At 40.9% G+C, this 27,628-nt stretch overlaps 2 protein-coding genes across 25 annotated transcripts in view; one reads left to right on the forward strand and one right to left on the reverse strand.

Annotated features, from left to right (window-relative positions):
- KRBOX4 (KRAB box domain containing 4) overlaps nucleotides 1-27,628 on the forward strand; it is a 39,679-nt gene that overhangs the window by 8,572 nt on the left and 3,479 nt on the right. For 5 of the 9 annotated variants that reach the window (XM_049107713.1, XM_049107712.1, XM_049107715.1 and 2 more), the window contains 3 exons: nucleotides 14,612-14,644; nucleotides 14,730-14,807; nucleotides 24,383-25,060. The exons of 1 other annotated variant lie outside the window; for it this stretch is intronic. In XM_049107713.1, the coding sequence (XP_048963670.1) occupies nucleotides 14,612-14,644; nucleotides 14,730-14,807; nucleotides 24,383-24,489 (218 nt within the window). In that variant the 3' untranslated portion in view covers nucleotides 24,490-25,060. Of the gene's footprint in view, nucleotides 1-14,611; nucleotides 14,808-24,382; nucleotides 25,061-27,628 lie in introns of those variants that run through there. 3 more of the 9 variants (XM_049107716.1, XM_049107717.1, XM_049107719.1) reach the window with 3 other exon arrangements.
- ZNF674 (zinc finger protein 674) overlaps nucleotides 15,806-27,628 on the reverse strand; it is a 33,140-nt gene continuing 21,317 nt past the window's right edge. For all 16 annotated transcript variants that reach the window (XM_025468916.3, XM_025468908.3, XM_025468911.3 and 13 more), the window contains one exon: nucleotides 15,806-18,936. In XM_025468916.3, coding sequence (XP_025324701.1) covers nucleotides 17,432-18,936 — 1,505 coding nt within the window. In that variant the 3' untranslated portion in view covers nucleotides 15,806-17,431. The remainder of the gene's footprint in view (nucleotides 18,937-27,628) is intronic.

Consider the following 27,628-nt stretch of genomic DNA (forward strand, 5'->3'; position numbering starts at 1 on the left):
GGGTGTGCTCTGTGACCTGCAGCCCCGGCTCTAAGCAGGCTCTCGGGGGCCACCTCAGCTTACACATGTGAATCCGCTCTGCACGGGGGTTTGGAGTTTAGCTGCAGAGCCCTGGCTCTACTGCACTCTGGCCCGGCCACGACCCCTCGTGTCTCCCGGACGGCTGCCCCAGAGCCCTCCTCTGCTGGGCTGTGCACCCTCTTCCTCAGGGCCTCCCTGGGCTGGCCCTCACCCACCTCCCTGTAGCTTCTCCCAGGGCTGTGTGGGGGTACGGCGTCCTCTTCATTGCTCCGTCAACCTCATACCCACTGCTGCCTTGCACAGATTCCTCAGGCTTTTTGCTCTCCCCGTGGCATACTTTTCCCTGCCTCCAGGGCTTTCCAGGTATTGAAATGTCCAAGTCCCATTCTCAGTTCAGTGGTGCCCTGGGAGGAGGAAGCGCAAACTCAGAGGCACAGTCCAGTTGCCTCGAGTCCAGTTGCCTTATGTGAAAATCTGTGTCATACTGAAAGTAACCGTGAGCATGCTCATTGTCAGCGCGGGCAGTACAGGAGACGGGTCGCGTCAGCACATCCCCAGCCACACCTCCAAGGGCTGCCTGCCTCTTCTCTCGGTTTCTGTTTGTAATTCTGCTGAGGGTCACCTCCTGGGTCCCGGGAATGCCTTCACACCTGCATTTCTGGAGATTTCTATGTGATCTCCCCTCTATATGGAAAATGAGGATTTAGCTCAGTTACACCGTGGCCTTCTCCTCAGATCTTCGCAATGTCTGTTAAGTTGTTATTTGTAGTTTTCCTGTTACATTTATAAGGGTAACCAGTATATCTAAGGTGCTTTTTTTTTTTTTTTTGAAGATTTTATATATTATTTATTTAGAGAGAGCAAGCAAGGGGAGGGGGCAGAGGCATAGGAGGAGAGGGAGAGAGAATCTCAGGTGGACTCTACACTGAGTGTGGAGCCTGACTCGGGCTCTCTATCACGATCTTGAGATCATGACCTCAGCCAAAAGAGGCAGCCCAATAGAGCTGAGCTTCTGTGCCTGCATTCCATCTGGTAGCTTCTTTTAAACGGAGCTATGTGTCTCTGGCTGATTTTCTGCCTGGAACACAGAGCCCTAGAGAGTACCTGCATCTCATTCTTACCCATCCAGGTGTGGGAACATTCGGTAAGTATTTTTTCCTTTTGGAGAAGAGCAGAGGAATGAGGTTCTGTGTCCATCTGCAGCCAGCCGTCAGCAGCTTGGGCTTTGGAGCTCAGAGCCTGGATTTGATTTCTGGCTTCTTTGCTCACTAGCTGTCCCTCTGCGCACTTGACTCAGAGTCTCTTTTTTTTTTTTTTTTTCCCCTGTTTGTAGAATGGGGCTCATGCTAGAACTTACAGGATTGTTAGAATTTCATGAGTGGATGAATGTAAAGCACCAAGAAGGGTGCCTGGCACCCTGGGAGCTTTCAGTAGATGCTATCACTGTTTTTGTTGTTGACAATAAAATATTTCTTAATACAGTCTTTATTACCCCAAGGTGTATCACATAGTGACCTGTGGACCCCTCACGATACTCACGCGTAGGCCCACCACCATGTGGAAATGGTTTCAGAAAGCCTCGGGTGGTACTGGTTCTGTGTATTTTGAGTGACGCTCCAGACAGTTCTGATGCCCATGTCCAGTTGAGATCCACTGGTTTCAGTATCCCCTGACAAGGGTTCAAAGGCACAGGGAGACATGGCCAGGCCTCACCCAGGGGCATGGGATCAGGTGGGGTGGGAAGACAGGAGCACGTGGACTCACTACTGGACTCCCTTGTTTTCCCTTTCCCCATTGTTCGAGACTTCAGGCTACTTCGGGACTGCTAATTCCCCTGGGCCCTGGAGGAAGTTTCTGGCAGGTCCCATAAATTCTCTAGTTGTTCTAATGGCGCCTCTGGGTGCCTCAGTTGGTTGGGCTCTTGATTTTGGCTCAGGTCATGATTTTAGGGTCTTGGAATTGAGCCCTATGTCAGGCTGTGCACTCAGCTGGGCACCTGTTCGTCTTCCTCTCCCCCTCCCACTCTCCCTGCTCGTTCTCTGTCTCTCTCAAATAAATAAATCCTAAAAAAAATTCTCTGGTTTTTCTGAGATAAATCTTCTAGGAATGGTTAGTCTCAAGAGTGGCCTCACTATAACCTGAATTTTCCAGTCATGGGGGAGCCCTGGGTAGCTCAGTGGTTTAGCGCCTGCCTTCGGCCCAGGGGCGTGATCCTGGAGTCCCGGGATCGAGTCCCACATGGGGCTCCCTGCATGGAGCCTGCTTCTCCCTCTGCCTGTGTCTCTGCCCATCTCTCTCTCTCTCTCTCTCTCTCTCTCTCTCTCTGTCTCTCATGAAAAAATAAATAAAATATTTTTTTAAAAATGAATTGTCCCATGTAGTAGTGTGAAGTCTGAAGTTCATCAGAAGGTTGTTGAGCTCTTCAGAGAAAGGTCTTTGCCTTTCTGCGTTTTCCCTGTGTTTTGTTTTCTGTTTTGTTCACTTCTCTTTTACCTTTATTTCCTTTTTTCTACTTACTTTGGGTTTCCTCTGCTGTTCTTTATTTAGTTTCCCCCCCAACATTTTATTATAAAAATTTTCATGCCAAACAAGTGAAAGAATTATAGTTTGAACACCCATAGAATTCCCCCTAGATGCTACAATGTACATTTTGCTGTATTTGCTTTTTCTTCTGTTTGTCTGTGTACTACTAATTCCTCTGTCCTTCCATCAGTCCCTTTTTTTTTAAGATTTTATCTATTTATTCATAGAGACACAGAGAGAGAGGCAGAGACACAGGCAGAGGGAGAAGCTGGCTCCATGCAAAGAGCCCGACGCGGGACCCCACCCGGGGTCTCCAGGACCACACCCCGGGCTTAGGCGGTGCTAAGCCGCTGCGCCACCGGGGCTGCCCAGTCCCTTTTCTTTTTGTGATGAGTTTCATAGTAAGTTTCGGAGATCAGTACACTTCACCCCGAAATACTTCCACAGGCCTGTCATTAACTAGAGGTCACTACTTGTTAATATTGTTTGTCCTTAATGCTTAATAGGTATTTTAATTAAAGGAAATTCATAAGTAGCATCATATGGTATTTGGTTGTATGTGATAAAGTTTTAACATAATCCCCATGTGTATTACTCACATATTTTCGTTTTATATTTATGGTGATGTGACTCTTGTTTTTTTAAGTGAGCTTTATTGAGGTATAACTTCTATACTCTGAAGTTTACCTTTCTTGCGTGTACGGTTCTATTGATTTGGCCAATAGATTGTCACGTTACCACCACCACCATCAAGATACTGGATATTTTCTGTCCTGCAGAAAAACTTCTTTTTTCCTTTCATTCTTTTTTATTTGTTTTATTTATTATTATTATTTTTTGTTTCCTTTTATTCTTAAACTTCTTTCCATCTCCAGATTTGTTTTTTTTTCTTCTTGTTGTTTGATTCTTTCCAAAATGTCATATAAATTAATCTTTTAGTATGTAGCCTTATTCCCCTCACTTCTTTCACTTAATGCTTTTTAATTTCATCCATGTTGTGGCATTTTTTGGTAGCTTGTGGAGTTTTAAAAAGGTTTTATTTATTTGAGAGAGAGTGTGTGAGCATGCACGAGGATGAATAGTAGGAAGGGGAGAGGCAGAGGCAGGGGGCTGAGGTAGGGTTCAATCTCAGGACCCTGGGATCATGACCTGAGTCAAAGGCAGACCCCTAACCAACTGAATCACGCAGGCACTGTGTTGTTAACTTTTATAGCCAAGGTATATCGTTTATCCGTGAACCACTTAAATGCCAGTTGAATTGTTCATGATTTTGGTTATTATTAGTGAAACTGTTGAACATCCTGTACAGCTATTTAGGTGGACATGCTTTTTTATATTTCTTGGGTAACTAACCAAGTGGGGTTGCTTGGTCATATGGTAAGCATATGTTTAACTGTATAAGACATTGCCAGACTATTCTCCAACATGGCTGTACCATTTTGTTTTCCCACCAACAACACACCTTTTGTATAGGTGTGTAAGAGTAGCTCATTGTGACTTAAATTTGCATTTTTAAAAGATTTTATTTATTTGAGAGAGCGAGCATGAGTGGGTGGAACGGGCAGAGGGTGAGGGGGAAGCAGACTCCCTGCTGAGCCAGGAGCCCGACAACATGATGCTCAATCCCAAGGGATTTTCTCCCAGAAGATAATAATTTGGTTCTTACAGTTCTGTTTTTAAAGATTTATTTATTTATTCATGAGAGACACAGAGAGAGAGCGAGAGAGAGAGACAGAGACATAGGCAGAGGGAGAAGCAGGCTCTTTGCAGGAGCCCAATGCGGGACTCCATCCCGAATCCCAGGATCATGACCTGAGGCGAAGGCAGCCGCCCAACCGCTGAGCCACCCAGGCGTCTCTGGTTCTTATAATTTTTTAAAAAGATTTTATTTATTTATTCATGAGGGAGGCGCACACACACACACACACACACACAGAGGCAGAGACACAGGCAGAGGGAGAAGCAGGCTCCATGCAGGGAGCCCGATGTGGGACTCGATCCTGGGTCTCCAGGATCAGACCCTGGGCTGAAGGCAGCGCTAAACTGCTGAGCCACCCAGGCTGCCCCCTTGTTCTTATAATTAAAGCTATGATTGATAATAAGTTAACTTTTATATCTGATATGAGATGTGGGTCAACATTCTTTTATTATCACTGTTTTTGCATACTCAATTCCATTTGTTTCAGTAACATTTTTTTATGATAAGGGTTTTTTAAGATATTCAGTAAAGGTTGTGTTTATTTATTTATTTATTTTTGTTTAAACGCCAAGTGTTACTGAGGACTTTTTCATTTGTTGACCATTTGCATGTCTTTTTTGGAGAAATGTCTGTGGATGTTTTCTGCTCATTTCTTGTTTGAATTATTTGTTCTTTGGGTGTTGAGTTCAATAAATTCTTTATACTAGCCCTTTATCTGATGTGTCATTTGCAAATATCTTCTTCTATTCTGTCAGTTGTCTTTTGGTTTTGTCGACTGTTTCCTTTGCTGTGCAGAAGCTTTTTATCTTGATGATGTGCCAATAGTTCATTTTTGCCTTTATTTCCCTTCCCTTTGGAGACATGTCTAGCAAGAATTTGATGTGGTTGAGGTCAGAGAGGTTGCTGCCTGTGTTCTCTATGATTTTATGGATTCCTGTCTCACTTGTAGGTCTTTCATCCATTTTGAGTCTATTTTTCTGTATGGTGTGAGAAAATGGTTCAGTTTAATTCTATTGCATGTGGCTGATTTTCCCAACCCCATTTGTTGAAGAGACTGTTTTTTTTTATTGGATATTCTTTCCTGCTTTGTCAAAATTAGTTGATCATATAGTTGTGGGTCCATTTCTGGGTTCTCTATTCTGTCCCATTGATCTCTGTGTCTGTTTTTCTGCCATACCATACTATCTTGATAATTACAGCTTTGTAATAGAGCTTGATGTCTGGCATTGTGATGCCACCAGCTTTAGTTTTCTTTTTCAGCATTCCTTTGGCTATTTGGGGTCTTTTGTGGCTCCATACAAATTTTAGGATTATTTGTTCTAACTCTGTGAAATAAGTTGATGGTATTTTGATAGGGATTGCATTGACTGTGTAGATTGCTCTAGGTAACATAGATATTTTAATAATATTTGTTCTTCCAATCCATGAGCATGGAGCATTTTTTTCCATTTCTTTGGGTCTTCCTCAATTTCTTTCATGAGTGTTCTATAGTTTTCAGAGTATAGATCCTTTGCCTCTTTGGTTAGGTTTATTGCTAAGTATCTTACGGTTTTGGTGCAATTGTAAATGGGATTAACTCCTTAATTTCTCTTTCTTCTGTCTCACTGTTAGTGTATAGAAATGCAGCTGATTTCTTGCATTGATTTTATATCCTGCCACTTTGCTGAATTCCTGTATGGGTTCTAGCAATTTTGAGGTAGAATCTTTTGGTTTTTCCACATAGAGTATCATGTCATGAGAGTTTTACTTCTCCTTTGCTGATTTGGATGCCTTTTATTTCTTTTTGTTGTCTAATTGCTGAGGCTAGGACTTCAAGTACTATGTTGAACAATGGTAGTGAGAGTGGACATCCCTGCCATGTGCCTGACCTTAGGGGAAAAGCTCTCGGTTTTTCCCCATTGAGAATGATATTTGCTTTGGGCTCTAATTGCTGTATCCCAAAGGTTTTGAACAGTTGTGTTTTCATTTTCATTTGTTTCTATGAATTTTTTAAATTCTTTAATTTCCTGGTTGACCTATTCATTCTTTAGTAGGATGCTCTTTAACCTCCATGTGTTTGAGTTCTTTCAAATTTCTTCTTGTGATTAAGTCTCAAAGCATTGTGATCTGAAAATATGTAGGGAATGATCCCAGTCTTTTGGTACCAGTTGAGACCTGATTTGTGACACAGTATGTGGTCTCTTCTGGAGAATATTCCATGTGCACTCAAGAAGAATGTGTATTCTGTTGCTTTCTTTTTTTTAAAGATTTTATTTATTCATGAGAGACACACAGAGAGAGAGATAGGCAGAGACACAGGCAGAGAGAGAAACAGGCTCCATACGGGAAGCCTGACATGGGACTCGATCCTGGGTTCTCCAGGATCATGCCCTGGGCTGAAGGCAGCGCTAAACCGCTGAGCCACCTGGGCTGCCCCATTCTGTTGCTTTCTGATGGAATGTTCTGAACATATCTGTGAAGTCTATTTGGTCCAGTGTGTCATTCAAAGCCCTTGATTCCTTGTTGATCTTCTGCTTAGATGATCTGTCCATTGCTGAGAGTGGGATGTTAAAGTCTCCTACTATTATTGTATTATTATCAATGGGTTTCTTTAATTTTGTTGTTAATTGGTTTATATAATTGGTTGCTCCCTTGTTAGGGGTATAAATATTTATAATTGTTAGATCTTCCTTAATTATGATAGTGTCCTTGCTCATCTCATTACAGTATTTGGTTTAACATTTAATTTGTCTGATGTAAGGATTGCTATGCCAGCTTTCTTTGGATGTTCATTAGCATCATAAATGGCTTGCTACCACCTCACTTTCAATCTAGAGGTGTCTTTGGGTCTAAAATGAGTCTCTTGCAGACAGCATATTGATGAGTCTTGCTTTTTTATCCAATCTGATACCCTGTGTCTTTTGATTCGGGTTTATGTGCTGTGTGTTTTTTTTTTTTTAATTTCAGATTTCCATTGGTCATTGCTAGTTTATAGAAATTTTATTGATTTTTCTATATTGACTTTATATCCTGGGGTCTTCCTCAGCTCACATATTAGTGCTAGTAGGTTTTTTGTGTATAGTTTCGTATTTTCTATGTGAATAATCTTGTTTTTGTGAAAAAACAACCATTTTATTTCTTCTTTTCCAATCTAGATACTTTTATTTCTTTTTCTTGCCATATTCTACCAGCTAAGATCTTCAGTATAATGTTGACTAGGTATAGGGAGAGGAACATCCTTACCTCGTTCCTGAGCTTGGGCCAAAAGCATTCATTCTTTCACCATTAGGTATTAACTTGTAGGGTTTTTCATCAATGCCTGGTAGAAGTTGAGGACATTTCCTTCTAATCCTAGTTTTCTGGGAAGCTTTATCATGACTGGGTATTGAATGTTGCAAATGCTTTTATGTATTAATCGATATGACTGTGTTTTTTCTTAGTCTTACATGTTACATAATTATGTATATTGTTGGATTTAAGTCTGTCATTTTATTTCTTTTCTTTTTGTCCTCTCTTTTTTGGTTGTTGTTATCTTGCTTCCTCATTCCTCTCTTTGGAATATCTGATTATTTTTTAAGTTAGACTTCTATTTTGGGATAACTAGATTCTCATGCACTGATAGGAAACAGTACAGAGACATTTCCTGTACCCTTACGCAGTGTCCCCAGTGGTGACATCTTACAAAACTATAGTACAAAATACAACCAGGATATTGACATGAATGCAAGTAAGATACAGAATATTTCCATCACCATAAGGAATTTTATAGCCATATTCATTTCTTCCTGTTGCACGCGCTGCAGCAACACGATCAGGGTCCTGAGGATAAGGGGATGAGGAAAATTAAAGTAAAGAGATGGGGATAGGAGGGACACAGTGGATGATGTCCAAGCAGTGCCAGCTTTATTCAAGGTTTTACAACATTTTATAGCATGAGCAAAACAAAGCCAAGAAGGTGTTTATTTTTAGCAGGTTTGTGAAACCCTCCAAAGTTCCCTTTTCTCAGCATGCAAGACAGACTCACAGGTGCCAGAAGACCTTGGTAAATAGATAAGCTTGTTGCTCCAGATGTGCATACTTCAAAGGAATATTAGGTATGGTAAACAGACCAGCAAGGACAGACAGACCCTTATTTACATTTATGGCCAGGTCAGAATAAGTTGTATCTATTGTGTTATGTGGGCGATCACGCACAAGTGAGCCCTGAGAACCATTGCTCAAGCCCTTTCTCAAGTGTCTACCAACTATTCACCCTTTAGGCTCCCGAGCCTTTTGAGTGAATGAGGGATGCAAGTCCGGGCCTGTTTGGTTCAGTTACTCCAGCTAGTTCGTGGTCACCCACATCTTCCTACCCCTACCCTTACCTCTCCTTAAAGCTGGCAAGTACTAATTTGTTCTCCATTTCTATAATTTTGTTTTTTTTCAAGAATATTATATGAGTGGAGTCATGTAGTATGTACTCTTATGGGATTGATTCTTTACACTCAGCATAATTCTTGGGAGAGTCATCTGGTTTTTGTATTAGTAGTTTCTTCTTGTTTGTCACTGACTAGTATTCCACTAAATGGATCTGCCACAGTTTATCTAACTGTTCTTTCCATTTGCCATAAGCATCTAAGATCCCTCCAATCTTTCTGGAGCTTGGTAGCTCATTTCCTTGTATGGCCAAGCAATATTCCTTGTATGGATGTACCAGTTCGTTCATCCTTTCTGCTGCTAAAGGGCTTCCAGTTTTGGATCATTGTGAATAAAGCCACTATAAAGCTGTTATTGCTACAAGAAAGTTTTTCTGTGGACTTAAGTTTCAACCCATGGTTCATTTCCTTTTTTCTTAACTTTTTTTTTTTTTTGGACTTCAGTTTGCCAACATACAGCATAACACCCAGTGCTCATCCTGCCAAGTGCCCCCGTCAGTGCCTGTCACCCAGTCACCCCAACCCCTCTCCAACCTCCCCTTCCAGCACCCCTTGTTCATTTTCCCAGAGTTAGGTGTCTCTCATATTTTGTCACCCTCACTAATATTTTCACTCATTTTTCTTTCCTTTCCCCTTTATTCCCTTTCACTATTTTTTATATTCCCCAAATGAATGAGACCATATAATGTTTGTCCTTCTCCTATTGACTTATTTCACTCAGCATAATACCCTCCAGTTCCATCCACATCAAAGGAAATGGTGGGTATTTTTCGTTTCTAATGGCTGAGTAATATTCCATTGTATACATAGACCACATCTTTATCCATTCATCTTTTGATGGACACTGAAGCTCCTTCCACAGTTTGGTGATTGTGGACATTGTTGCTATAAACATTGGGGTGCAGGTGTTCCGGTGTTTCACTGCATCTGTATCTTTGGGGTAAATCCCCAGCAGTGCAATTGCTGGGTGGTAGGGCAGATCTATTTTTAACTCTTTGAGGAACCTCCACACAGTTGTCCAGAGTGGCTGTACCAGTTCACATTCCTACCAACAGTGCAAGAGGGTTCCCCTTTCTCTGCATCCTCTCCAATATTTGTGGTTTCCTATCTTGTTAATTTCCCCCTTCTCACTGGTGTGAGGGAGGTGGTATCTAATTGTGAGTTTGATTGGTATTTCCCTGATGTGATGGTCAGTGATACGGAGCATTTTCTCATGTGCTTGTTGGCCATGTCCATGTCTTCCTCTATGAAATTTCTGTTCATGTCTTTTGCCCATTTCATGATTGGATTGTTTCTTTGCTGTTGAGTTTAATAAGTTCTTTACAGATCTTGGATACTAGTCCTTTATCTGATAGGTCATTTGCAAATATCTTCTCCCATTCTGTAGGTTGTCTTTTAGTTTCTTGCTGTTTCTTTTGCTGTGCAGAAGCTTTTTATCTTGATGAAGTCTCAATAGTTCATTTTTGCTCGTTTCCCTTGCCTTCATGGATGTATCTTGCAAGAAGTTGCTGTGGCCAAGTTCAAAAAGGGTTGTTGCCTGTGTTCTCCTCTAGGACTTTTTTAAAATTTTTTTAAATTTTTTATTTATTTATGATAGTCACAGAGAGAGAGAGAGAGAGAGAGAGGCAGAGACACAGGCAGAGGGAGAAGCAGGCTCCATGCACCGGGAGCCCGATGTGGGATTCGATCCCGGGTCTCCAGGATCGCGTCCTGGGCCAAAGGCAGGCGCCAAACCGCTGCGCCACCCAGGGATCCCTCCTCTAGGATTTTGATGGATTCTTGTCTCACATTTAGATCTTTCATCTATTTTGAGTTTATCTTTGTGTATGGTGTAAGAGAATAGTCTGGTTTCATTCTTCTGCATGTGGTTGTCCAATTTTCCCAGCACCATTTATTGAAGGGACTGTCCTTTTTCCAGTGGATAGTCTTTCCTGCTTTGTCAAGTATTAGTTGACCATAGAGTTGAGGGGCCATTTCTGGATGTTCTATTCTATTCGATTGATCTATGTGTCTGTTTTTGTGCCAGTACCACACTGTCTTGATGATCACAGCTTTGTAGTAGTAAAACCTGAAATCTGGAATTATGATGCCCTCAGCCCTGGTTTTCTTTTTTAATATTCCCCTGGCTATTCAGGGTCTTTTCTGATTCCACACAGATCTTAAGATGATTTGTTCCAACTCTCTGAAGAAAGCCCATGGTATTTTTATTTTTATTTATTTATGATAGTCACACAGACAGAGAGAAGCAGAGACACAGGCAGAGGGAGAAGCAGGCTCCATGCACTGGGAGCCCGATGTGGGATTCGATCCCAGGTCTCCAGGATCGCGCCCTGGGCCAAAGGCAGGCACCAAACTGCTGCACACCCGGGGATCCCCATGGTATGTTGATAGGGATTGCATTAAACGTGTAAATTGCCCTGGGTAGCATAGACATTTTCACAATATTAATTCTTCCAATCCATGAGCATGGACTATTTTTCCATCTCTTTGTGTCTTCCTCCATTTCTTTCAGAAGTGTTCTGTAGTTTTTAGGTTATAGGTCCTTTACCTTTTTGGTTAGGTTTATTCCTAGGTATCTTATGCTTTTGGGTGCAGTTGTAAATGGGATTGACTCCTTGATTTCTCTTTCTTCAGTCTGATTGTTACTGTATAGAAATGCCACTGATTTCTGGGCATTGATTTTGTATCCTGCCACACTGCCGAATTGCTGTATGAGTTCTAGCAATCTTGGGGTGGAGTCTTTTGGGTTTTCTATGTACAGTATCATGTCATCAGCAAAGAGGGAGAGTTTGACTTCTTCTTTGCTCATTTGAATGCCTTTTATTTCTTTTTGTTGCCTGATTGCTGATGCTAGGACTTCTAGTACTATGTTGAATAGCAGTGGTGAGAGTGGACATCCCTGTCTTATTCCTGATCTTAGGGTAAAGGCTCCCAGTGTTTCCCCATTAAGAATAATATTTGCTGTGGGCTTTTCATAGATGGCTTTTAAGATGCTGAGGAATGTTCCCTCTATCCCTACACTCTGAAGAGTTTTGATCAGGAATGGATGCTGTATTTTGTCAAATGCTTTCTCTGCATCTATTGAGAGGATCATATGGTTCCTGTTTTTTCTCTTGTTGATATGATCTATCATATTGATTGCTTTACCAGTGTTGAACCAGCCTTGCATCCCGGGGATAAATCCCACTTGGTCATGGTGAATAATCTTCTTAATATACTGTTGGGTCCTATTGGCTAGTATCTTGTTGAGAATTTTTGCATCTGTATTCATTAGGGATATTGGTCTATAATTCTCCTTTTTGGTAGGGTCTTTGTCTGGTTTTGGAATTAAGGTGATGCTGGCCTCATAGAATGAATTTGGAAGTATTCCATCTCTGTCTATCTTTCGGAACAGCTTTAGTAGAATAGGTATTGTTTCTTCTATAAACGTTTGATAGAATTCCCCTGGGAAGCCATCTGGCCCTGGACTTTTGTGTCTTGGGAGGTTTTGGATGACTGCTTCAATTTCCTCCCTTGTTATTGGCCTGTTCGGGTTTTATATTTCTTCCTGTTCCAGTCTTGGTAGTTTGTGGTTTTCTAGAAATGTGTCCATTTCTTCTAGATTGCCTAATTTATTGGCATATAGCTGCTCGTAATAAGTTTTTAAATCGTTTGTATTTCTTTGGTATTGGTGATTTTATTAATTTGAGTCTTTTCTCTTTTGTTTTTAATAAGGCTGGCTAATGGTTTATCTATCTTAGTAATTCTTTCAAAGAACCAACTCCTGGTTTTGTTGATCTGTTCCACAGTCCTTCTGGTCACTATTTCATTGAGTACCGCTCGAGTCTTTTTTAACTGTCTTCCTCTGCTGGGTGTAGGATCTATTTGCTGTTTTTTCTCTAGCTCCTTTAGGTACAAGGTTAGCTTTTGTATTTGAGTTCTTTCCAGTTTTTGGATGGATTCTTGTATTGGGAGGTATTTCCCCCTTAGGACTGCTTTTGCTGTATCCCAAAGATTTTGAATGGTTGTATCTTCATTCTCATTAGTTTCCATGAATCTTTTTAATTCTTCTCAAATATCCTGGTTGACCCTTTCATCTTTTAGCAGGATGGTATTTAACCTCCACATGTTTGAATTACTTCCCAACTTCCTTTTGTGGTTTAGTCCTAGTTTCAAAGCATTATGGTCTGAAAATATGCAAGGGACAATCCCAGTCTTTTGGTATCAGTTAATACCTGATTTGTGACCCAGTATGTGGTCTATTCTGGAGAAAGTTCCATGTGCACTTGAGAAGAATGTGTATTCAGTTCATTTGGATGTAAAGTTCTGTAAATATCCGTGAAATCCATGTGGTCTAGTGTATCATTTAAAGCTTGTTTCTTTGGAGATGCTGTGCTTAGAAAATCTATCGATTGCAGAAAGTGCCGTATTCAAGTCTCCCAGTATAAGTGTATTATTATCTAAGTATGTCTTAACTTTGGTTATTAATTTATTGATATACTTGGCCACTCCCACATTAGTGGCATAAATATTCATGATTGTTAGGTCCTCTTGTTGGATAGGTCCTTTAAGTATGATAAAGTGTCCCTCTTCATCTCTTACTACGGTCTTTGGGATAAACTTTATCTGATATGAGGATGGCTACCCCTGCTTTCTTTTGAGGACCATCTGAATGGTAAATGGTTCCCCAACCTTTTATTTTCAGGCTGTAGGTGTCCTTATGTCTAAAATGAGTCTCTTGTAGACAGCAAATAGATGGGTCTTGCTTTTTTACCCAGTCTGAAACCCTGCGCCTTTTGATGGGGTCATTAAGCCCATTCACGTTCAGAGTTACTATTGAAAGATATGAATTTAGTGTCATCATGATACCTACTCAATCCCTGTTTTTGTGGATTGTTTTCTTGGACTTCCTCTTTCTTTTACAGAGTCCCTCTTAATATTTCTTGCAGAGCTGGTTTGGTGGTCGCATATTCTTTCAGTTTCTGCCTATGTTGGAAGCTCTTTATCTCTCCTTTTATTCTGAATGAGAGCCTTGCTCAAGTATTCTTCGCTGCATGTTCTTCTCATTTAGGACCCTGAAAAATCCTGCCAGTGCTTTCTGGCCTGCCAGGTCTCTGGAGAGGTCTGCTGTTAACCTAATACTTCTTCTCCCCATAAAGGTTAGGGATCTCTTGTCTCTTGCTGCTTTAAGGATCTTCTCTTTATCTTTGGAATTTGCAAGTTTCATTATTAAATGTTGGGGTGGTGATCGGTTTTTATTGATTTTAAGGGGGGGGAATCCATCTCCTGGATCTGAATGCCTATTTCCCTTCCCAAGTTAGGGAAGTTCTCATCTATGATTTATTCAAATACCCTTTCTGGTCCTCTGTCCCTTTTGGCGCCCTCTGGAACCCCAATTAAACATAGATTTTTCCTTCTGAGGCTGTCATTTATTTCCCTTAACCTTTCCTCATGATCTTTTTTGTTTTTCTCTTTTTTTCTCAGCTTCCTTCCTTGCCATCAACTTGTCTTCTATGTCACTCACTCGTTCTTCTACCTCATTAACCCTCGTCATTAGGACCTCCAGTTGGGATTGCATCTCATTTAATTGAGTTTTAATTTTGGCCTGATTAGATCTAAATTCTGCAGTCATGAAGTCTCTTGAATCCTTTATGCTTTTTTCTAGAGCCACCAGTATTTTTATAATTGTGCTTCTGAATTGGCTTTCTGACATTGAACTGTAATCCAAATTCTGTAACTCTGTGGGAGAGAGTACTGTTTCTGATTCTTTCTTTTGTGGGGAGTTTTTCCTTCTAGTCATTTTGCTCAGTGCAGAGTGGCCAAAAAAAAGTTGCACTGGAAAAAGGAGAAAAAGAGGGAAAAAAAGGAGGGGAAACAAACAGAAAACAAAAAACAAGGGGGACTATCCTCTGATTCTATATACTGTAAATCCCTTGACTTCTGCAACTTTCCAGCGCTGCTTGGTGAATAACTTGCTTTTCCCCTGTTCTTCCAGCTGGTCTTCTGGAGGAGGGGCCTGGTGATTCAGGTGTGTATACCTGGGGGAGCTGCCCAGGCCCCTGCCAGGTGCACAGCTCAGTGGGAGCTGTTTATCCTGTGACGCCCCTGCTCAGTCCAGGTACAAGGTGACACCAGGAGAAACAACAACAGTGGCGGCAGCCAGCTCTCCAGCCCGGGAGTCAGCTCCCACAGTAAGTACCGCAGCTCCCAGTCCACAGGGGCCTGGATGCTCCAGGGGCAGGGGTCGCCAATCTGCACAGCTTGGGGTCGCCTGGCAGCAGGAGCGTCCTGGCTGTCCTGTGTCCTCCCGGCCTCTGCCTGTCCCGGTGGAGCGCCGGATCCTGGGCTGTGTCCCCCAGTGCCCTGGGTTCCGGGGCCTGCACTGCTGGAATTGCGCTCCCGGGGCCGCGCAGCCCCCTCCATGCAGAGCCGCCACCTGAGCTGCCCGAGCTGTTCCTGCCCTGCTGGGCGCCTGCTCCAGGCCTTTAGGGAAATTGGCCCAGGTGTGTGGTGCACTCTTCCCTGGGGTGCAGTTCCTCTCTTAGTGCCCCTGGGAGCCTGAGTGCATCCCCGCCCCTCTTGGGATCCCGCCCGAGCTCCCTACCAGCGTCCTTCCGTCTGTGAAGGTTGGTAAAGCTCCTACTTCTCGGGGACTGGGCTTTTCTGTCCTGGGGGCACTCCCCGCACAGCCTTAGCCCAGCTCCTCACGGGGACCTCTCCCCACCCTTGGATGCTTTTTTATTTTTTTTAGCGTCTTCCTACCTTGATAGAAGCGTGAACTCTTCTCACTGTAGCATTCCAGCTGTTCTCTCTTTAAATCTCAGGCCAAATTCATAGGTTTTCAGGATGATTTGAAAGTGATCTAGGTAAGTTGGTGGGGACAGGTGACTTGGGGACTGTACTCTTCCACCATCTTTCCCTGCCTCGCAAGTCTGTTTTGCCCACACTCAAGGGAAGAGGATTTACATAGGGCACAGTTCACTGGGGTCACCTAGGATGTGCCTGATACAACTGCTGATACTAGGACGAGAAGGAAGGAATATGAGCAAAAAGCATTCACCGATATCACAGTGAAATGAGCTTTACATTTGGTGTCTGAGGTCAGTTTTGTCTCATTACTTGTGGTATCTTTGACCATTCACTACATCTCATCTGTTAAATCTGTTAGCTGACAACTTTTGTCACAGGATTTGGTGAACTGTGGAGATATTTTTATTCTTACAGAAAAAAAATCACATACAGATATTAAAATCTCAGGATACCCATTCTCAACATGCAAAATATATTCTCAATATCAAATACAAAGCTGAAAGGGAAAATGGATGGAAAGACAGAATTAAATATGCACAGGATTACTTTAAACAATTTGTTAGTCTCTGGAGACTACACTCAAAACATTTAAAAATCAATGATCCCAACACCCAAATGATAATTTGATTAATAATTTGGTATATTTCCTTCCTAGCTTTTTGTTCTACATGTCTACCTACCTACACACACACCTAAAATATTTATAAATATAATACAAATATATGTATCTACCTATAAACACATCTAAAACATATAAATACAAATATATATGGGCATATAATTTTACTCAGCATAAATTTGCCATATTTCTACCACCCAGAATCACTGATACAATAGTGCATAGCCTTCTGTGTACTTTTTTATAATGTAAATCATATGGTATATTGTTTTTTAATGTTTTTTACTTAACAGATTGCCATAAACATTTCCTCAAACATAATAAAGATGATTTTGATTGGTCTATATTATCCCACCTTAAAGATATATCAAATTTTAATCAATTGCCTATTATAGGATATTCAATTCATTTGTTTTGGAATTTAAATATTGCTGTTACAGGAGATACTCTGAAAATTAAAACTCTCTTACTGCCTCACCATGAACTGATTGATTACGTTTTCTTAAAAGACAAAGAATATTAAATTTTTAGCACTGTTTCTAAGTGAGGTGTGCCTTTTGTGTGAGATTTGCATTTTTGTACTTAAGATGAAGAAGAACATGTAAGATCTCTTCTAGCCCCTTTGTTTCAGGGATCCTGATGACTCAACCTCTCTCATGCTTTTTAAGGGAGCAATTTTTCTATTTGTTTAAGAAACAACAGGGGGAGTCTACCCCAACTAGGATTAATGGTTTATGTTCTATACTGTTCTTTCAAAAATGGACTCTACTCCACAGTAAACCTTGTTTTTTATATTTAAGTGCTTGTTTGCAACCTCTGCACCTTTCCCACAAAATGTTTGGTATAGAATATGGAACATGGGGGTGCCTGGGTAGCTCAGTTGGTTGGGTGACTGACTCTTGGTTTCAGCTCCGGGCATGATCTCGGGGTCCTGGGATTGGGACCTGCATCTGGCTCCACGCTCAGTGGGAGTCTGCTTCTCCTTCTGCCCTTTACTAATGCACACTCTCTCAAATAAATAAAATCTTTTTAAAAATACGGAACATGTTTCTCTCATACTTGCTAACATGGTTTTCTAAACTTATTAAATACTCTTGACAGGCAATGACCCTTAAATTCTTTCTCAAGGTCATCTCACATCCATACACCTGTAATTTTGCCACTTTTGAATTCTTTGATGTGCAATTTTCCACTCATGGGTAAGAATTCTGGGTAAAAAAATTCACATTTATTACATGCTTCTGGAATTAAGCTTTTATACCTTTTATTATACTAAAGGAAGATTAAATAACATATTAAGAGTTTCTGACATTCTTGATGTTTATAAGGTTACTCCTCAGGATGAATGGATACCTAAAGAGGCATGACTAATAAATTATCTCATTCTCAAGTATCTTTATAGGTTTTATCTCCTGTATGACTTCTCTGATGTTTCATGAGAGTTGACTTCCCACTGAAGGCTTTTCCACAATCCCTGCATTCATAGGGTTTCTCTCCTGTATGAGTCCTGTGATGTACAATGAGAGTTGATTTCACACTGAAGGCTTTCCCACATTCACTGCATTCATAGGGTTTTTCTCCTGTGTGGATTCTCTGATGTTTAATTAGAGTTGACTTCCTACTGAATGCTTTCTCACAGTCACTGCATTTGTAGGGTCTCTCTCCTGTATGAATTCTCTCATGTTTTATCAGTGGTGACTTCTCGCTGAAGGCTTTCCCACATTCATTGCATTTATAGGGTTTCTCTCCTGTGTGAGTTCTGTGGTGTACAATAAGGGTTGACTTTTCACCAAATGCTTTCCCACATCTTCTGCATTCATAAGGCTTCTCTCCTGTATGAGTTCTATGATGGACAGAGAGGTGTGATTTTCCACTAAATGTCTTCCCACATATGCGGCACTCATAAGGTTTCTCTCCTGTATGAATTCTCTGATGAACAGAGAGGTGTGATTTTCCCCTGAAGCTTTTTCCACATTTACTGCACTCATAAGGTTTCTCTTTTGTATGAAATGTGTGGTGTTTAATGGGGTTGTGTTTCTCATTGAAGGGTTTCCCATGTTTATTACACTCAGTTTTCTCACCCTTAAGAGTCCTTTGATGCATAAGGCTGGACTTACCAGAGTGGACTCCTTCATAAAATGCTTGTCTAATGTGTGTTTTCTCGTGTCTAATAAGGTGATAAGAACTCTTAAAGGCTTTTGCACATTCACCACATACAAATGGTTTCTCTGCTGTGTGAGTTCGCTTATGTTTAACCAGAGTTGACTTCTGTATAAATGTTTTCCCACATTCACTGCATTCGTAGGGCTTCTCCCCTGTGTGAGTTCTCTGGTGTGCAATGAGGGTTGATTTCTGGCTGAAGGCTTTTGTACATTCACAGCATTCATAAGGCTTCTCTCCTGTGTGAGTTCTCTGATGTACCACGAGGTTTGCTTTCTGCATAAACACTTTCCCACATTGAGAACACTCATAGAGTTTCTCCCTAGTTTGAATTCTTTGAGTTTTATTAAGTGCTTGCTTATGGTGGAGGGTTTTTCCATGTTCATTAGGCTCAAAAAATGTCTCTGCAAATGATTGAGCTTTATCAAGATTAGAATGGAAGCATGATTTCCAATGTACCTTATATTCATCATCTTTTTGTCTCATAGAGCTTCTATTTTGACAAAGAAAGTTTAAATTATGTTTTGAACACCTTCCCCACGAATAATATTTGGGGAGTCTCTGTCTTATCGAAACAAAGTCTGTGTTTGGATAAATGATTTTTCTGAAGGTTGTGAATTCTTGGCCACTTTGATCTTTCTGTGCTTCCTTGTCTACTAATGCAGTTTGCCACAGAAGTCTGTCTTGGCTCTCCTTGTGGTGGTCTATCTGGTCATCAACTTGCCAGAATTCTAAAAAAAATGCAAGAAACTCATCAAACTTGCAAACATTACTACCATAATGTTATGGAATAAAATTAGTTTATAAATGTCTTGCTGTGAACTATCAGGGACTTGAGCTGATGTGGATGGACTTTCTCTATCTCCCACTAGCACCACCTCCTCTGACTGCAAACACAACGTGTGGGCCATATTTAACAAAAATATTTTACTACATAGTCAAGCTCAAAACCAAGAAATGGGGCAGCCTGGGTGGCTCAGCGGTTTAGTGCTGCCTTTGGCCCAGGGCATGATCCTAGGGACCCAGGATTGAGTCCCACATCAAGCTCCCTGAATGGAGCCTCTTCTCCCTGTGCCTGTGTCTCTGCCTCTCTCTCCCTCTCTCTTTCTCTGTGTGACTCCTGTGAATAAATAAAGTCTTAAAAAAAAAACAAGAAATGTATTAGGTGTCAAAAGTGAAGTGGAAATTTAAAGTGATGGGATGAACAGAAACTGAAGGCTGAGGATCTGCAGTGAAATCCAGACCTAGGGCAAAAATGTTCAGGAAACTGATATGTAATTCTCGCTTAAAGCTGGAATCATAAGGAACGTCCATGGTTGTTAGCGGGGAGCTGGAAAGACTCCCCACTGGTCAAGGAAAGTGGAAATAAAGATACTATATATAAGAAATCAAAATCCATTTGTATAACTCAATCTGAAGTGATTATAATTTTAGTACAGAGCCCACAAGCTGAATAATTAACGTGAAAATTGGTCCTATTATTAGTAGGTTCCTAGCAGTGGCAAACTCTAAAAGATACATTCTTATCTTTTTATAGTTTAGGACTCACATCACTTCTAAGGAAAACCAATTCTCACTGAAGAGTTCACAGTAAAATAATTTAAACCTCACAAAGAAATTAAGCATCTTCAGAGATAATCAGCAGATACACTAAAGATACTCCCATTCCTAAAACTGTAGCTAACAGAATAATCTGGACTTTAAAATAAGTATATTTCGGGCAGCCCTGGTGGCCAGGCAGTTTAGTGCTGCCTTTGGCCCAGGGCATGATCCTAGAGACCCAGGATCGAGTCCCATGTCGGGCCCCCTGCATGGAGCCTGCTTCTCCCTCTGCCTGTGTCTCTGCCTCTCTCTCTCTCTTTGTCTCTCATGAAAAAATAAATATTTTTTAATAAGTATATTTCAAATATTCAATGAAACAGGGTTTAAGAGCTATATTATGGGGTAAGAGGGAGAACACGAGAAAGGAAGCATAAAAGAAAATATAGGCATTCTTAAAACTCTAAATAGAGAGGTTGAACAGTAGATTAGTCACAGATAAAGACAAATTTAATGAATCGGCTGAGAGATCTTAGGAAATGACCCAAAATGTGGCATAAAGAGCTAACAAAATGGAAATATGGCAAGACAAACAGAAAAATGTTAAGCTCCAACATGGGATTAATAGAAAATCCAAACAGAAAGGTTGGAGAAAAAGGGACAGGGCAACATGCCAAGAAAAGGGTTAACAGGACAGCCCTGAGACTGCCATACTGAGAAAGGCTAGCTTGCAAGGCTGGACCCTGGCTGACATCTGGGAACTTGGGAGATCAAGAACGTCTCCACCATTCCCTAACTGATGAGGCTGCTTATACAAACAATGTGATTTATGCGGCACATCTCCTTTCCTTCTGTGAGTCTGAAATTTGGGTATACATGCTAGGCAGAACAACTGGCAGTGTGGAGTTTCTAATGGGCTTCCCTGGGCACATATGTTGTTGCAGCTTCTCTGCTGGGAGAAGAGTGCCCTGGATGACCCTAGATCTCCTGGGAGGGAGAGAGCAAGCATAAGGAATCCTATTTGTGGATTCATCCAGCCTCTGCTAGTGTCTTTTCCCTTTGGATTTAGTGGAATCTCCTTACTACATTGCTGTAAGAAATTGTAGCTATGGATGCAACTATCTGCCCAGTCCCACGAGTCCTCAAAAATCTCTAAATATGGTAGTGGTCTTGGTGACCTCTGAACTAGGCTATATTTGAAGAGACAATGACCGATAGTTTTCTGGATGGAAGAAAGGTACACATCCTACCACTGAATGTCCAGAGTCCTGAGTGTGGTAAATAAGAGCAAAACTGAACCTGGACAGAGTTCAGTGGAACCACAGAACTTTCAATTCAGAAAGTACATATGGGAAGCTGCCACAGAGAAATTTTTAGAATTGCTGTAAAGAAACAATGAGCTCAACATCAGACTTCATCAGCAATAAAAGAAACTAAAAGATTAAACAATGTACTTAAAAGTCCGGAGAGAAGCTTGGTGTCATCTTAGAATTCTATCCCCAGATAGATGATCACAGGAAAAGATGACAAAAATAAAGATGTCTGTGGACAAGAAAAGGCAGGGAATTGGCCACATACAATGTCTGGCTGAGAATAATGCTTGGTACTTGAATTTTTCAGGAGGAAAATAACCAAAGGGAAAAAATGGGGGTGGGGGTAAAAAATGCAGTAAAGGCAAGAGAAAAGAGGCAAAGAGGGGCACCTAGGTGGCTCAGTTGGTTGGGCATCCAACTCTTGATTTTGGCTCAGGTTGTGTTGAGCTCCACACATTGGGTTCCATGCTCAGCAGAGTCTGCTTGGGATTCTCTCCCTTTCCCTCTGCCCTTACCTCTCCACTCACTCTTGCTCTCTAAAATAAATAAAGTCTTTAAAAAAAAAGAGGTAAAGAAGAAGCAGGATATATAGAAAATACAAGAAAGAAGAAATACTAACATAGTAATACACAATAAATATATATTAACCCCGTTAAAGGGGAACCATATTAAATTGTATTTTTAAAAATCAGCTTTGTTTTCCAAAGACAATTAGAACAAAATGAGAGACACATACCGTTTTTCAGTGGGGGAGTTTGTGAAAAGATTTGGGCAAGGTTATTACTTCCTCCCCTCTATGCTTTCATAGCATCCACCTCTATTTTTTTTAAGGTTTTATTTATTTATTTGAGCTCTCTCTCTTTCAAATAAAAGAGAGAGAGCGCACAAACAGAGGGAGAGGGAGAAGCAGGCTCCCTGTTAAGCAGGGAGCCTAATGTGGAGCTCGAACCCAGGACCCTGGGATCATGACTAGAGCCAAAGGAAGATATTTAACCAACTGAGCCATCCAGGCATCCATTTTTTTTAAAGTTTTGATTTAAGTTCTACTTAGTAAACATGTAGTATAGTATTGATTTCAGGAGTAGAATTTAGTGATCCATCATTTATATATACACCCAGTGTGCTCATCACAAATGCCCTCCTTAATCCCCATTGCTGTTTAGCATATCTGCCCCCCTCCCCTCCAACAGCCTTCAGTTTGTTCTCTAGTACAGAGTCTCTTATGGTTTGCCTCCCTCTCTTTTTCTTTCCCTTCTCCTATGTTCATCTGTTTTGTTTCTTAAATTCCACATACGAGTAAGATTGTATGGTATTTGTCTTTCTCTGACTCGTTTCACATAGCATAATACCCTCTAGTTCCATCCATGCTGTTCCAAATGGCAAGATTTCATTCTTTTTGATGGCTGGGTGATATTCCATTGTGTGTGTGTGTGTGTGTGTGTGTGTGTGTGTATTTCAGGAAGGTCTATCTGCCCACCCAGCTGCAACCCATACTCTTGGGGAATTGGTTTAACATGATATTAAAACTCATGTAAAGCTGAAGGGGAGGTGGGTAGGGGGATGGGGTCACTGAGTGATAGGCATTAAGGGGGGCACATGATGCAATGAGCACTGGGTGTTATATGCAATTGATGAATCACTGAATGCTACATCTGAAACTAATGATGTTAGCCAACTAATATGTTGGCTAACTGAATTTAAATTTAAAAAGGAAGAGTATTTTTTAAAGATTTTATTTATTCATGAGAGACGAGACAGAGATTGAGAGAGGCAGAGACATAGGCAGAGGGAGAAGCAGGCTCCACACAGGGAGCCCGATGTGGAACTCGATCCCGGGTCTCCAGGATCATGCCCTGGGCTGAAGGCAGTGCTAAACCGCTGAGCCACCCAGGTTGTCCTCAATTTTATGATGAACATCAGTGTATGTGTGTCTATGTCTGTGTGTGATTTTCTGTTGTCATAAGGTACTGATAGATTCTTTACATTGTTTTGTTTTGTTTTTTTAAGTTCAATTTTGGTGTTTTTGTTTTGTTTTTTTGTTTTTTTTGGTCATCTGCCCAGGAAGAATGTTTATTGCAAATTAGGTAGGTTTATTTTACTACTTTCTCTTTTTCCCATTAAACTAGAGTTATATTATGCCCAGAAAATGTAAAGCATTGAAACTCTACTTAGGAGAAATTTTAGAGATTTTTTTGTAGCCAAAGAGATTTTTGTAATTGTTCCATAAGACTTTAAAAAGAATGTAAATTCTATTTTTTGTCAGATGTAAATATTTCTGAAACCTAGCTGTATTATAATATTATACTGTAATACTTTATAATGTTAGGCTATGGATAATCATTTCTGAGAGTGGTACGGTAAACTTGGACCATTCGTGGCTTTGTTTCTCCATTTACATCTTTATATTTGAGAAGCATGTTGTTTGTAACACAAATGCCATAATTATTTCATATTTCATCAAAGTAAAATATCTATTTTATCATTAATAAATCCACATAAAGCAAGGTGACTATACTTAATAATAATACTGTATTATAGGGGAAGCTGGGTGGCTCAGTGGTTGAGCATCTGTCTTTGGCTCAGGTCCTGATTCCAGGATTCTGGGATTGAGTCCCACATTGGACTCCCTGCAGGGAGCCTGCTTCTCCCTCTGCCTATGTCTCTGCCTCTCTCTCTCTGTGTCTCTCATGAATAAATAAAATCTTTAAAATAATAATAATAAATAATAATAGTAATATATATTAGAAAGCAGCTAAGAAAGTAAATCTTAAAAGTTCTCATCACAAGACCAAAAAAGAAAAAAAAGTACACTCTTTCTGTTTCAAAGCCTGATAATAAAATCCTACCAAGTGCTTCTCCAGTCCAGACACCCTTGCAGGACTTAAAAAGAGCAGGTTACAACCACTCAATGTCCCTCAGCACTAACATATACCTGAAAAGTCTAAGAGGTTAAGGTTGAAGAAGCTGAAGATGAAGACTGTTTCTGGGAGGGCTGCAGGAAAGTGGCAGCATTTTCTCTCTTCAACAACATGAGTGGGTGGAGTATGTCCACCTGACCCCTAACCTAGTAAGGACTTCAAGGAGACAACTTGCTTGATACATGTCTGCTAGAGTTTGGGTAAACACATTAGAGCTTGGCACCTAATTTGCACCTAGAAAAACTATAGGTGCCAGGTGGATGGAGGCAGTCTGTGGTAGTAAAGAGGTTGCATAGGGGGTATAGAGGTCAAGGTGCACAGACATGGACACACAGACACACAGGGACACACATACAAACACATACATTCTCTCTCTCTCTCTCTCTCTCTCTCTCTCTCTCTCTAAGCCAGATGTGGCCCCTCTGGATGTGAACAGGACTGGGCTACTTTGGAAAGAAGGCTTCCTGCCAGCATCCAGATGCCTATGATGAGAAAACTGCGATCACGGCCCTAGCCAAGCATCTCCAGGGAAACCATCAAAGTGCCAAGGATAGGAAGAAGCATCAGTCTTCAGAATCTGCCATGTGCCAAGGGTACCAGCATCAGATTACATCTTGATCAGTTCGGACAAAGTATTTTTATCCTTCGTATTTTTTTCCTTCCTCACTTGCTTCAGCCAGGGAGCGAGAGATGGCCTAGTTGTCGAGTAGGGGATAAGAGGAAGAAGGAAGCGCTGATGAGGAGAGTAAAGAAAGAAAAAGTGGAACATGCTTCTTTTGCTACTAAAAATGCCCAGCCCGAAGCAGTGAAGCAGGCATTCATTGGAGGAGAGATTTCCCTTTCAGTGAAGTTCATAGTTTTCACCACTACACGTGACTGAACTTTTAAAACTAAAGAGAGGTGGGATGCCTGGGTGGCTCAGTGGTTGAGCATCTGCCTTCAGCTCAGGGCGTGATCCTGGGGTCCTGGGATTGACTTCCGCATCAGGTTCCCTGCAGGGAGCCTGCTTCTCCCTCATCTGTCGCTGCCTCTCTCTATGTGTCTCTCATGAATAAATAAATAAATAAAATCTTAAAAAAATACAATTAGAGTGAGGCTACCCAATGACCCTCAGAAATTAAAAATATAATGAAAGAATATTAAGAACACCTTTATGCCAGTAAGTTTGACAACCTAGGTAAAACAGATGAACTCCTTGAAAGACACAAATGACCAAAGCTCATTCAAGAATAAATAATATGGGGAATCCTGGGTGGCTCAGCGGTTTGGCGCCTGCCTTTGGCCCAGGGTGCGATCCTGGAGTCCCAGGATTGAGTCCCGCGTCGGGCTCCCGGCATGGATCCTGCGTCAGGCTCCTGGCGTGGAGCTTCTCCCTCTGCCTGTGTCTCTGCGCCTCTCTCTCTGTCTGTGTGTGTGTCTATCATAAATAAATAAATACATCTTTAAAAAAAAAGAATAAATAATAATAAATAATATGGGGCAGCCTGGGTGGCTCAGTGGTTTAGCACCGCCTTCAGCCCAGGGTATGATCCTGGAGACCCGGGATCGAGTCCCACGTCAGGCTCCCTGCATGGGGCCTGCTTCTCTCTCTGCCTGTGTCTGTGCCTCTCTCTGTGTCTCTCTCATGAATAAATAAATAAAATCTTTTAAAAAGAATAAATAATATGAATAAACCAATATCTATTAAAGATATTGAAATTGTAGTATAAAGCCCTTCCATAAAGAAAACTCCAGGCCCAGGCAACTTCACTGGAGAATTCTACTAAACACTTAAGGAAAAAGTAATACCAATGTCTATACAAATTCTTCCATAGAACTGAAGAGGGAGGAAATCCTTCCCAACATATTCTATGACTTTGTTATCTTGATTGTGGTGATAGATTCATGGATGTGCATGTCAAAACTTACCAGATCGTGCACATAAGGATGTGCAATTTCTTATATGTCAATTACACCATAACAAAGGGGGTGAAAACAGCTAAATCAGTACTCAGAGACAGTTATAGCTCTCCCAATGTCTACATTAGAAAAGGAAGCTGTCAAAGTAATGATCTAAGCTTTTACTTTATGAAACCAGAAAAGGAAAAAATTCAATTCAAACTAGCAGGACAGAAATTACAAAGAAAAAAGTGAGAATGAATAAAATCAAGGTTTCCATTACCGGCCACAATGGAGATCTACAACAGCCTCTCTTACTGATTCTTGCAAGGAAAAAGCTCTGGACAAAATATGTAAAGCAACTACTTGAAGGTTCTGAGAAATAAATAAAAGCAGACAGTCTCTGAAGGAGAGTTAAAAGGTAGAGAAGCAGCTCATAGAGTGAGTCTCCCTTTTGTTCTCCCTTATCCTATTGCAAAACTTTGTCCCCATGGTACCTCCACAAGTCCTGAGCTCGTCCAAGGGCTATGCATGCAAAGGCAAGAAAAGCCTCACACCAAAGCTTTAAGAAGTGAACTAAACTAAGATCTAAATCACAGTTCAAGTCAGAGTAACAAATGCATGAGACAGACCCAAAGCAGGACAGCAAAGTCTTTGATAATTGCACAAAGACTTAAATCACCACTCAAGTCTCAAACTAACCCCTGAATGGTGCATACACAGGAAAGATTCAAAGAAGCATGGCAATGGCTCAAATCTGAACTAGATGAAATTAATGCCCATAGGAGGTGAGACAAAACAGGTGGTCTGAATCTAACCAGGCCTATTATGTAACAAAAAAAGATTAAAAACAACAAAACAATCTCCAATAGCTAGGATAGAATCCAAAATTATTCAATATAACAAACAACCAGCAAAAGGTGACCAATTCGTAAGGGAAAAGACAATCAACTGATGCCAGTCCTGAGATCACTCAGGTACTAGAATTATCAGACATTTAAGCAACTACTAAAACTAAGCTCTATGAGATAAAGGTAAATATACATGAAATAAATGGATAAATAGAAGTTCTCAAGAGGGATAGAAACTGTAAAAAAGAAATTGGAATTTACAACTAAAAAACAAAATGATCTGAAATTTAAAAACCAACTCATGGGAGGGACTTAGAATGGCAATGACAGAGGCAAGAGTCAATGAACTTGGAGTTAAACTGACAAAGATGATCTGACCTGCCAATCTGTGGAATAGAGAGAAAAACGACTGGGAAAAATAAAAGGAAAAACAGTATCAGATACCTGTGGGACAATATCAAAAGGCCCAACATTCATGTCATTAGAACCCTCAAAGGAAAAGAGACCACTGCAGAAAAAAAAAAAAAAAAAGATCTGAGGAAATAATGGCCAAAAAATGTCCAAATATGGGGGCACCTGGGTGGCTCTGTTAGTTAAACATTGGCCTTCTGCTCAGGTCATGATCCCAGAGTCCTGGGATCAAGTCCCGCTTGAGCTACCTCCTCAGCAACGGAGTCTGCTTCTCCCTCTGACTCTGCTCCTCCCCATACTCATGCTCCCTCTCTAGCTCTCTCTCTCTCTCAAATCTTTAAATACTTAAATATTAATTAAAATAATTTTTAATTTCCAAATTTAGAGAAAGACATAAATTTGCACATCCAAGAAACTTAGCACACCAGAAACAACAAACTCAAAGAAACCCCCAGAATTATTACAATCAAATTGCTGGAAAGCAAACTTGAAAAAAAATCTTGAACAAAAGCA

Source organism: Canis lupus, chromosome X, assembly GCF_003254725.2.
Source record: "Canis lupus dingo isolate Sandy chromosome X, ASM325472v2, whole genome shotgun sequence".
Taxonomy (NCBI): Eukaryota; Metazoa; Chordata; class Mammalia; order Carnivora; family Canidae; genus Canis; species Canis lupus.